Source organism: Lepisma saccharinum, chromosome 10, assembly GCF_977018435.1.
Source record: "Lepisma saccharinum chromosome 10, izLepSacc3.1, whole genome shotgun sequence".
Classification (NCBI taxonomy): domain Eukaryota; kingdom Metazoa; phylum Arthropoda; class Insecta; order Zygentoma; family Lepismatidae; genus Lepisma; species Lepisma saccharinum.
Window position 1 is genome coordinate 56,506,305 of NC_139238.1, and position 12,652 is coordinate 56,518,956.

Genomic DNA, 12,652 nt, shown 5'->3' on the forward strand with positions numbered 1-12,652 from the left:
TCTGAAGTCTAGTCTCCGTAATTTCTTTCATGTTCTTTATTGCACTGGATTTAATCACTGCCCGAACTCCAACAGCAAGTCGTGATGATCGTTTTTTCAAAGATTTCCTCGATTTGACACCTAAAGGGCCCGGAAAACGTTTGCTAGCAGAAGAAATTTTGTCCAGAGCACGACTAAATCTTCTGACAGCATGATTGGCACATTCAATTTTTAGTATACGCGAACCATACGATACACATTCACGCACTTTGGTCATCGTGCTTGCATCACCGTCACCAATCAGTCTTGTGCAGCGCAAGCGGTGGACTTCTTCAATATAATTTAGGCCATCCGCAATGATGTCTGTTTCCATGGCAGTAGATGGCCCTTGCCAGTTTTTAAAACATATGTGGATTCTTTGTTTCATTTTTTCTTCATCAATAGCGCGACATATCAGACACACTTTATTTCTCACGCCAACAAACAGCAAGGACTGTGTTTCGGCTCCAATAATAACTGCCTGAAATAGAAAATAAAATTCATAATTAGCAAATCGTCAACAACAAATTTCAACAACTGCCTTTTTACATCAATTTTATGACATAGACAAAATTCTAAAGCACAACCATTAATTTGCTCAGTGAGATGCAATGCCCTTGGTAATTTTCTAACAGTTGTGATGTTTGCGTGCGGGTGTGTTTTTGGATGGGTGGATCTGTAAGTTGTTAGGTGAATGTAAACTACTCAACTAGTAACTTATCTTCATTGAAATTTATCTAATCCTCAATATTAGTGCCCCTTTATGGCCAATTGCTTTACGTTTCGGCTGAAGTTTTTCTATTCTAGCTCTGGTTCGCATTCTTTCTCTTTCTCCCACTCCCCTCTTTTTCTCGCCCTCTTTCTCAGTGTTTGAAACTCGTACGGAATCTGCTGTATTCTGATAATGAGAATTATTACACTGGACAGTGCAACTTTAGATGTTCTCTGCACTGTAGTCATCACAAATAAAGCTAGTTATTTGTTACATTATTTTTTTTACGAATATAAGTTGCTGTAACCCTACAGAATAAGTTAAATATTTTCTTCTTCAGAAAAGCAAATTGCATTTTAGGCAGCTTACATCCCATTTTGCTGACGCCACTTTTTTAATGATCCAATAGTGTATAGAACATTGGCAGATCTTGTGAATCACATATGAATTCTAGTCAGGAGGAAGGAATGATGTTTTTATTTCTATAATTGTTTCTCTTCACTTTCATCAGTGGAAGCGAATATGAGGGACGGGCCATTCTATTTAATTTTTTCACTACAAAGAACACAAACACCTACATCTCACCATTAGGTTTATCCACCTGATTTGGATATGTGCTGCACTTGCACGATGAGGATAAATGATCAACTCAAAATCACTAAACGAGCTAGACTAATGTTTGAGTAGTTTGATTTTGAGTTTACTTCATGCACAAAAAGGCTAATCGGTACTGGACCCACAGTTCCAAGTGGAATTCGAACCACTATGTTCCTCCACCGGGTACCGAACCCGGCACTCCTTGATTACAACGCGATGACGTTAACAATCGATTAACGAAATTGCTATTGAAACTATTAGTTTAGATACTTACTACCGGTAGAGCCGCTGTGGTCTAGTCGATGGGGCGTCTTGACTGTCACGGGTTCGATTCCGGGGGTGGGTCATCTAAGTTGGAATTTTTCCAACCTTGCTCCCCGCATGAAGCGACTCTGGTGCTCGCCCTAGCTCAAATCTATAGGTACCTGGGGGCTATCCTGGTGGATAAATGGGTCATGAATGTGGAATTCACACCCCCATTTGCCTTCATGGTACGGTGCAATGCTCAGGGGATAGCTTTACCTTCTATTTACCATATCTTCACTTACCACTCCTGACGATACATTGTACCCATGACCGTAGCTTCGTTTGCACCAGCCGCCATCAAAAATAGCTGTAATGTTATGGAAGTTTTCTGAATCGATGTCACTTCTGTTTTATGCTAACTTCTTTTCTTCGGCAATTGCTTCATTTAATGCTTCATTTGTACACTTCTTTAATATGTCGCCCAGAGATATCTCATGATGAATAAACATTGGTTGGCTCATATATTTAATATTCATGGACGAGAATTTCTCTTCTTCAAGAGAGTATGAACTGCCAGCAGATAGGGCTCCTAGAACGGTAACCATCTTTATAGAAATTGGATTATCCCCTGAAATGCTTGTAATTGTATGCCTATGAGAACATTCACTTTTGTTACACTCATAGAAGCACTTACTCTCCAGTCCATTCTGTGATGTTTTAACTAGAATCATGGAGCACCCAAAATTGCATTTATACGAATGCGCCTCCAGTAATCGTGCCTGTTCAATACGTGACCCATGTCACATATGGTAAAATTGTCTCCATAATGCACTCCCTTTTTAAGTCTCTCAAATGTTAGTTGTGATTGGCGATGGTGAACTTGAGTATGTATCGCTTTTACATGCATTGAGTGGAGGTGTTTCCTGTAGTGCTCGTAGATAAGAGGACAATGTAGTCCCTCTCACAGGCGAAGCATTCGGTGTAGAGGGTACACATTCTGACGTCGAAGATGAATTATCGCTATCATTCACATCCGAGTCCAAAACTGCGGTGTGCTCCTCATTGTTGTGCGATAAGGGTGCATTTGGATTGTCTACTGCATACCTGCGAAAGAAAGGCATGATTGACATCAGGTATAGGACTTCAGACATACAACACAAGACAAAATAATGCTCACGTGATTCTTTAAGAAACATAAGAAAAGCAAATCAATGCCAAAAATGAATTGTGATTTCTACATTATTATAAGTAGCTATAAATATAAGAGCAGCGTGTAATTGTGACGAAGCTCGACATTATCAAATCAGAGCTATTGGCACATGTTGTCACAAACATCTGATAAGCAAACAATGTCTGAAAAAGGTAAAGCCATAGACGACTTTACGTTTAATTTATTGGCATATTTCGAGAATATGCTATGGAATATCAAGTTTATATGATTGATTTGCTTTATTTTACTTCGCCTTTTGTGCCACGTTTGGGTAATTTGCTAATATGAGGATGAATGATGATATGATAAAATTGATGAATGGACACTCAGGACCGAGGCCTGGATTCGAACCCTAATTGCTCGAACTTGAGTGCTAACCACTCCGCCACGGGGGCAGGCTTAAGTTTATATGTCCGTACCCTCTGCATACTGTGTGTGCGTGTATGTGTGTTTTTGCATATTAATTGGGAACATATTAGCTTGATTGACTGATTGATTTGGTGGTCTAAGTCCACTTTATGCACAGTAAGGCTAATCAGGACTGGGCCTACAGTTTAAAGTGGAATTCGAACAACTATGTGCCTCCACTGGGTATCGAACCCGAGACCCCTTGATTACAAGGCGACGACGGGGAGGCCGGAAGATATTAGCTATTTTTATGATTAATTTGGGATATTTAAAATTATTGTTGTAATTTTCTCTCTTCATGAAAAGCCTACAATTTGGAGCATATTCAAAACATTAAATACATGTAGCCTAACCTTTCTATAGTAGAAATATGCTGTGAAATGCTTAGACTTTAGAAGGATATCCTAGATACGTAAATGTTCATAGTTTTACTATCCTACACTTTAGCATATATATAAAATAATACAATGAAAAATAAATGATTTAGGTTCACATAATGATAAAAATGTAAATTGGAAGGTACGCCATTTAGGGTAATTTTACAACCTCCCTCAAGTATACAATATGTGTTTATGTAACAGTTAGTAGACCTATAACATACTCCCTCTGTCCCATAATTATTGTCCGGTACACTTTTGTTTGTTGTCACAAAATACTTGTCCGATATTCAAACTGTGACACTTGTGTATACAGAAGAAAAAATGAAACACGGGAATGAGTCATACAACGTTACTACTCAAGGATCAGTATAAATTGGCCGATCAAGTATCGAAAAGAACATAAATAAAAAGTTGGCATACCTGACTATATTTATGGGACAGAGGGAGTATCATTTTTGCATGTTGGCAGAGAAATGTATCATTCTCACAGCTATTTGTTATTTGTATTGATCTTCAGACCTTGTTTTGTGAATAATTGCCATATGATTCACACAATTATATATCATATATCAATAAATCTTTTCAGTTTGGAACAAAGCAATTATGAATTGTAAGAGTTATACAAAACAAATACAACTACATTTGTAACGTGATCGTGCTCTTATTCTTAACTAATTACTGGTGTAGTATGCATTTTGTTTAACACAAAACATTTTTTCTCTTCACAAACGAAGAAAACATTTGTACATTAGAGAGATATATTTATTGTAAATTCTATCCTGTCTACTGTTGAATTGCCCTTGCACATAACGCAGAACGTTTAAAATCTGGTTACTGTTATGCACAGTATCAGCTAACATTAGCTGATACTGTGTAAGCTATTGACATCAAAGTTTCTTCGTTTCAGTCGAATTTTACAAATTTATTTATGTTAAATATATAAAGTATTACCGTTAGGAGGAAATGGGCCACGATTAGTTGAAAGTTATGAGAGGAAGTTGGAGTTAAAAGCGTTACAGGAATACTGTTTTTGTGATAATTCGAAGCTCGAAGTAAACTGTAATATGTAGGGCGTTGTGGAGAAGTTGCTCAATCTGACCAGTGCTAACCTAACAAGCTTATTTTAGCCAAATCTATCGTAATGTAATAGTGGATCATGAGCAACCTAACCAATGAATGTTAACTTGTTCAAAGAATTACTATATCACATTGTATGGACAAAACAATAATCGATTTGTTATTAGTCACAAATAATGGAACTCCGGTATTGAAGATGGTGCAAGGGCAAAGTGAATTCGTAAAGTGACTGGCTACTAAGAGTTTGCAAGCAGATATCCGTGTACCTCAAATAATCAACAATTGTCCTTGACCTCGCATTCTGTTTGTACGAAATAAGCGAACAGAAATCGTATGAAATGTGAATTTCAAAACTTCACTCACAAGGAAAACTGTAAACGTTTTTTTCTTGTGTATGTATCTTTTACACCTCGCATGCAGACAATACGTTCACTTTGATTGAAAAAAATGTGTAAAGAAACATAATAACAAATATGTATACTGTGTGAGAAATGTCCATCTGTATTATGCATACTGAATTTGTAGCACACTTGATATCTGTAACAGATACGAGCAAGCAATTAAATATAAACAAGAATTACCTTTTAGTTCTTTCTTGCTTTTCACGTTCACGACGTATTCTTTGGGACAGTGCTTTTCTAGAGCAAAATGGGTGTCTTTTACTTCCATAATTTTGTCTCACTTTCCCCATTTTCAAGACACAATCATTCAAACATGACAATCAACGTATTGTAATAACATACGGAATGTAAACTTGGCAACAGCGTTTAATATAAATATCTTGAGGATGAAACGCCACTTAAAAAATTATTAATATAAGAACTAGTTTATGGACGCACAAACTGAGTTTAAATTTACACACAGTGCTCCTAATACTTAAGACAAGAAACATGTGAAGACCGTTTCGTAAAAATCATCCTTAATAGACTGGCAACTTTAAAAAAATGCACCGGTATTAACAAAACTACCACTTCAGCGCCATCTGTATGCAGCAGTTTGAACATGACGGAGACCTTTTATTTTTCTGTTATTTACTTAAATCCCTTCAATCGTAACAAAATTATAAGGTTCACATGTTCTAGTGAATAAAACAATCTTTTATGTCGGAAAATTTCTTCCTTACCGAATCTATATTAGTTGTATGGCTATCATTAGAAATTTGGGTCTATGCTTCAGCATGGCTTTAGAACCCCCTTAATACAATTTATCTGAACTTGCATGTATGATAGTTTATGTATATGTATATATATGAGTAATTATGTGTGTGTTTGTGTTTGTTTGATACTCCGCCTTTTAATTAGGAATAAACTACATGACTAATGTATTTGATGAATCTAAGTTGTGAGGCTGACTAACTGATCCGATGTTCCTTTCCTGTTGAAGTACATTGCACAGTGGTATAAACGGTAGCTTCAATTCGGTTTAAGCTTGTGATTCATTATGGCACCGAACGCCGACCCTCAGAGCTGCCATGTGGAACATTCTTTTCGTTCTTCGCAGAAGATCCGCCCATATCGCATGCCGTATCGTCACCCCGAACAAGGAAAATTTATTATCGAGCAAGACAAAATTGAGGAAACTGTAAGGTCTATTTCAAATTATTATGTGGGTTGTTGTATTTGAAGGATATGTCCAAATGACTTCTTGTTATCTATCAAATGATTTCATCCTTTTCTATGAGCGATATTAGCTTTGACTTGGTCTAATATGTGCGCACATTACACTAAGGAGGCATATGAAGCTGATATATTTTACACGATTCTTCGTTTATCTATGTCGGGTGACTTAAAATATATTCAATGCTGAGACCGCACTCAACAAGTGCATCTACTGAAACTGTATTTGTTTATCTCACTATTATCCGAATTGTCATCATTGAAAGACGGTTGCATAAATTCCTTACCGAAAAAATAACGTCGCTATTTTGAGCGTGTGCTACTAAATTTCAATTGGCTATATTTCTGAACAAGTTCTACGTCACCAGCAAGATATTTGAAAAGTCATAACCTATACTTAGATATATTCTTGACCATTACAATTCGGTGGAAACTACTTAGCATTCCTTGCAAGAATATTGTTCACCTCGCCTTCTACAGTTATTGAAACTTACCTGCCAAAGAAATAAAGAAAAACTAAACCTCACTAAAAGAGATAGTTAACAACAATTAAAAAGTTTATTTAAATATAACCTATTAATGAACAAAGTTATAACAATATATTGAATATATATAAATAGGCCAGGATTTTAATGTCCTAAAATAGTAAAAATAACCCAACATTTTGTCCAGACTATTTAAATTAACTCTAACTCGTTCAAGAAGATAGAATTATATCTATCCTCTGGACATCACTTTTAAGAAACACGCTGGTTATGGCAGAACTGGCAATTATATTTAAATTTATATATGTATATATACCGGTAGTTATATCATTCATTGGTTTTAGAGAGACAAATTGCAGTGGCTTTTTACAATAGAACTGAATTAAAATTTGTACTAACTACTTTATTGAGAATTTCAAATGAAAATTACTATCTTTTGTCTGTTAGTAAAGACGTGTCCCGCTCATGTCAACAATGAAGCCATCCATTCAATATCTTCTGTCCGTTCAGAAATTACAACGGACATAAAAATTAACGGGTTAAAGTTACAGTGGTGTAAGTCACTTTGTTAAAAAGAAGAAAACGTCTGACTCACAGCACTTTGCTGATCAACACAACAGCTGTTTCCTTTATCACTAGACCTTAAACTGTCGTCTGTTGACAGTTCAATGAATCTCTGATTTACTTCACGTTTTTTGTTAACAGATTGACTTATATAGATCTGGTTTCTGTGTCCAAGTCATTTCTTTTTTCAAAGTGACTTACACCACTGTAACTTTAACCCGTCCAAATATAATTTTGTGGGTTCAAGTAAATACCAGTGTCTAGTATATACTGGGATATTTAATATTTGGATCGTTCTGTTAGCTTGTCTTCAATCAAATAACTGACACAAGTGGACATATAGCAACCTAAGTTGAAATATCTATTATTTGTAAATAAAATAGTAATTGCAAATAATATTTAGAAAAATATAGTTCTCACGGTCTGGATAATTACGAGAGTATGAAACCAAGATATATTAAAATATGTGTATGAATTCGATTTATAATTAAGATATGAATAATTCTCATAATCCTTTTAAAACTCTCTAACAAAGCAAACATACATTCATGTATACACACATACACACACAATCTACGATTTCGACAATTGCTCAACACCTCATATTAAAAAATTTAGAAATTTCCGAAACTTCAGGACAATGAGCTGCTCCTATATTATTTCTTTCATGTTATTATGCACATTGCAAATAAAATTTGAATTGTTTAATTTGTGTTTTCATGGTACTTTGGCTAATAGCGACGATGAGGATGAGTGATGATCAACCGAAAGACAATTGTACTGAAGAATGTTGTTGTGGAGAAGTATATATAGGATATGTAAATTATAGCGATAAAATGCTTTGGGAAAATTGACTGGTAAGGAAGAAACAACACGCATTGTACTAAGAATTCAATTAGTATATAAAGTCCACTTTATGCACAGAAAGGCTAATTGGGAATTGACTTACAATTTAAAGTAGGATACAAACCACTATATATCTCCACCGGGTATAGAACCTGGTGCACCTTGATTACAAGTCGACGACGCTACCACTGCACCATCGGGGAGGCCTACTCATTGTAGTAAGAAATTAATACTCATTACTACATATGAATAAGCAATATTTGCATGAACTGAAATTCAATATTCTAGTCACATAAAAGAGGCTTTTCTTAATTAATAAATAAGTCATTTTCATAAAGAATATCGACAAAAAAATCCTGGAATTAAATTATTTTACTCTACAAAGGAGGAAATGTACATGAAAACATATACATTTTTTCAGACGTATTGATAATGTATGTAGTGGAATATTCACAAATTCATTTTTGTACGGTAAATGTTGTATTATTTCATATTGCTACTCTAACATAATGCTCCACTGATGATGAAATATATTGAAATATGTAAATGTATTTATTTATTTCCTAATTTGTTTGGTAATTGTTCAAGGTAGCAGAAGGAAGATTTATTTAGAACTTTATCAACTGAAATTCTAAACTTTAAAAAGTAATTTTATGTATATCTGGAATATCAGCCAAGCCGTTTTCGAAAATTCACCCTCTGTCGAAAAACCGCTATAATATTCAAAATTCCGGAAAAAATATTTCTGCTTATTTCATTTAATACATTCATGTGCATCTTATTACTGCTTCCTCTCGCTATTGCCTAGATAATCGCAGTAGTATCTTGGATGCGTAAACCTATTAAACTATTGCGAATATCCAGACAACACCGAAAGGAAGTCACATTAGAATCTACGTAAATGTTCCAGAAGGATTGGATTGATTACATTGATTTGGTGTTTTAAGTTCACTTTATGCACAGTAAGGCTAATCGGGACTGGACCTAGAGTTTAAAGTGGGATCCGAACCATTATGTCGATAATGTTCCAGAAGGAACCCTTAATATACACAGATGTGTAATTTTTCAAAAGCGTGTTCTTTTTTATTCTTTTTTTAAGGAGTGGTGCAAGGTTTAATGTAATCGATTTATATTTTCTGTAAGAAGTTTTGTTTGCTTTATTTTATATTTTTATACTGTTTCAACATTTGATACAATAAATCTGTCAGCTTGTTTATGTTCATACGTTTCTTCCTACAGATGGAAATATTAACGGAGAACTACCTCCTTGCTCACCTAAATTAGACGAAGACCTCTGTTCCAATTGGACTTTGACGAACTGGCAATTTCTGCCCAACCTCGATATTCCAGCTCCTGCTCCTCCACTATACATGAGTGAGTACTTTCCTCTTACACCCAGAATGATGTTACACACATCATACATATTATTTATGATTAGCACGTAATACTGATATATTAAGAATTATAAACTTTTTAGGTGTTAATTTTTTGTATTTCTCTGTCAATATCTTTAATTCTTTTTGTAATCATTTCCTAAACATTACGAATAAGTGAAGTTGACGGCATCAATTTTGAATACTACAGGTCTTTTCTACTCTTACGGCGGGTGCTCTATATGCTGGCAAGGGAAGCGGGGAGCGGGTAATACGCGGCAGACTAACCAGGCAACAGCGGTGGCGCCGAGAGTTACCATTCGAGGGTAGGAAATACTACGTGCTCCTTGTTCTACAGGCTGCTGCGCTTCTTATCGCGATGTATTGGTCGCTTCCCCACTCCTCACTCCCCTTACAAGCATATAGAGTGGCAGCCTAAAGACTGAAACAGAGCTATAGGTAGATTAGTCATTACATATGATTCGAAAAAAATAAAGGTTATATTGTATCTGCACTACATGTCACCAAAAGTCAGGAGTAATGGGATGCAATTGAATATATATGTACACTTCGCAACGTCTTATCTGACGGTCCTGAAGACTTCCGGTCCTGAATTTGTAAATTTGACAACAGGCCTCTTCAGATGCAATACATAGTAGCCAAACATATTTTCCTACTAAATGAAAACACATTGTGAGAATTTATCATTGTCCCATATTTCATGAAGTTGGAAACTACAAAGCAGTAACATAATATTCGATCAAACAGAATTCAAAGTAGAATAAAAATGTTGGAAACCTTTACGATTCTTCGTTATCAAATCGAGAAGAGAGACATTTCAAGGAGGTTTGAAACACTAAGCATATTGCTCTGCAAAATGGACAGAATATCCGTTACATCTGAATATAAAGTATAATTTCTCAGAATTGTAGGTGATATTGGAGTAAAGATACATTACACATTAGTTTTCACTTCCTTCACCTGCGGCCAAATATGGTTCGCTCCATGCGCAGATGGTTCTTCTCACCAGGATAAATGTGTTTTATGGATATTTTCGCTACTAATGTAAGGGAGCATTTGTTGTTGTTATTGTTGTTGTTGTTGAGTTCATGTTTTAAGTCTACTTTATGCACAGTAATGCTAATCGGGACTTGACCTACAGTTTAAAGTGGGGTCCGAACACATCCACCGGGTATCGAACCCGGGACCCCTTGATCGTTCAGGCCCAATGGAGCAGTTGGAAATTACATATCAGATATATGTAATTTATTTAATCAAAAAACGAAACATTTTATGTTCAAATCTTGCCCATTTTTTATTATGAGAACATGGAGATTTGATGGAAGTTCTATACGTACATAATATATTATAAAATTTTATTATTGAATTACAGTATTTTTTATGATATGATCCTTCTTGTCAGTTTGCTTAACTTTTCTTTGACGGCAAAACCAGTCACAAGTTCCATAATATTAGTTTGATTGATAAGATTTAAGGAAATATTTTTCCATTTATCTATGGGTCATAAGTTATGTTAACACACAACAATAGTAATTCATTAGTCATAAATATCTATTCTTAAACAAGATTGTTACTAATATCCTTTGTTGTTTGTGATCATTACGACGGACCTAAAATATGGGTAGGACTTCGTTCAAGTATGTGTCATGATAAAACCACAAAACATTGAAATCACACTCGCCAGAAGTGTAATTTCACGTGATGGTTTCTTATTTCAAACTAGGTGTCATCTAGTCGACAACGAATCAAATATCTTTCGGAAATGGTTGACGTAAATCACATAAATATCAATGAAAATTTCAAGAACATTAGGTGAGACTTGAAAAATCTATTTTCATGGGAAGGGAAAAAGTTTGTGCCATGTGAATGTTGAAAAATATTTTTTGTTCTTCGTCCTCCAATTGGAAATTATATTGGGATTGAAACGATGAACCTTTTTCTTGTCGCATGAAGAAAATCGACGTCAAAATTTCAACGAAAATAAGCAAGAAATAAGTTGAAGGATATAAGAGAAATTTCATTTCCGATACGTTGCAGAATACCTGTCTGATCATGTTTGAAAATTGTTATGCCAAACGCCCTCGCAAAAAATGAAGTTTCGAGCAAGAGAACCATGGTGAGAAAGATTTTTGTTGGTATTCTGTTACATATTTAAAACATTAAAATTGCATATACGTATGAGGCAAGTATTCGTCTGATTATGAAGGTTTTTTGTGGCACCATGTGAGAGGAAGGATATCAAGAAACAGGGAGGGATTACACACGTGAGAAAGAACATACTCATGAATTAGAATTAGAATAATAAGTTTTTAATAAGTGTAATAAGTGTATAATATCGAATTACAAACTATGAAATAGCCATTTTCGTGGGAAGGAAAAAAGTATCTCTATGAAGTCATTTTCGAAATGTCAACCTGATTCTTCTGCATTATCAAGAGGGAATGCAGAACAGTTTTATCCATAAGCAATCTAAATTTACGTAAACCCAAAGAAATGAAATTGTAAATTTTGAATAATAGAAGGATTTTCCAAATAGTCTCAAGGCTGTATCAAGCATACTCCATCTAATACTTTCCACTTCACACGCAACTGCCAATAGAATGTATAGTCACTGGCAATAAAAATGGGGCACTTAGATTCTGAAATACTCGCTTCCCAACCTGGTATTATGTGCTGTTAAGGCCATTGAAAGGCCATTGCCATTGAACATTTCCTATTGATGTTCGCTCATCGCCTGTAGAGTCAGGCGACACCGATAACATCATGCAGTGAAGGAAGTGTTTCAGGATCTAAGTGCTTCAACATTATTGACGGTATTTGTACATGTGTTTAATCCCTCTAACGGTTCTCGTACGCCAACATTAGCAACGTGGGGGGAGCGCTTCACGATGGCATAGTGGTAACGTCGTCGCTTTGTAATCAAGGTGTCCCGGGTTCGATACCTGGTGGAAGTACATTGTACAGTGTAAGATATAATGAGATATAATGTAGAAGCTCGTGTTCGCTTGAGGAATATAATTGCGTGGGTTCAAAAGTAATTCCTGGCTTAAATCTTTCCGAAACTGTCTTGGAAGAAAACACTTATTACAATTCCTGGAA

General features: G+C 35.4%; 1 protein-coding gene across 1 annotated transcript in view; it reads left to right on the forward strand.

Moving 5' to 3' along the window:
* LOC145994361 (uncharacterized) overlaps positions 1 to 12,652 on the forward strand; it is a 389,770-nt gene that overhangs the window by 116,215 nt on the left and 260,903 nt on the right. The window contains exon 4 of the mRNA XM_083130476.1: positions 9,399 to 9,533. Within this exon, the coding sequence (XP_082986602.1) occupies positions 9,399 to 9,533 (135 nt within the window). The remainder of the gene's footprint in view (positions 1 to 9,398; positions 9,534 to 12,652) is intronic.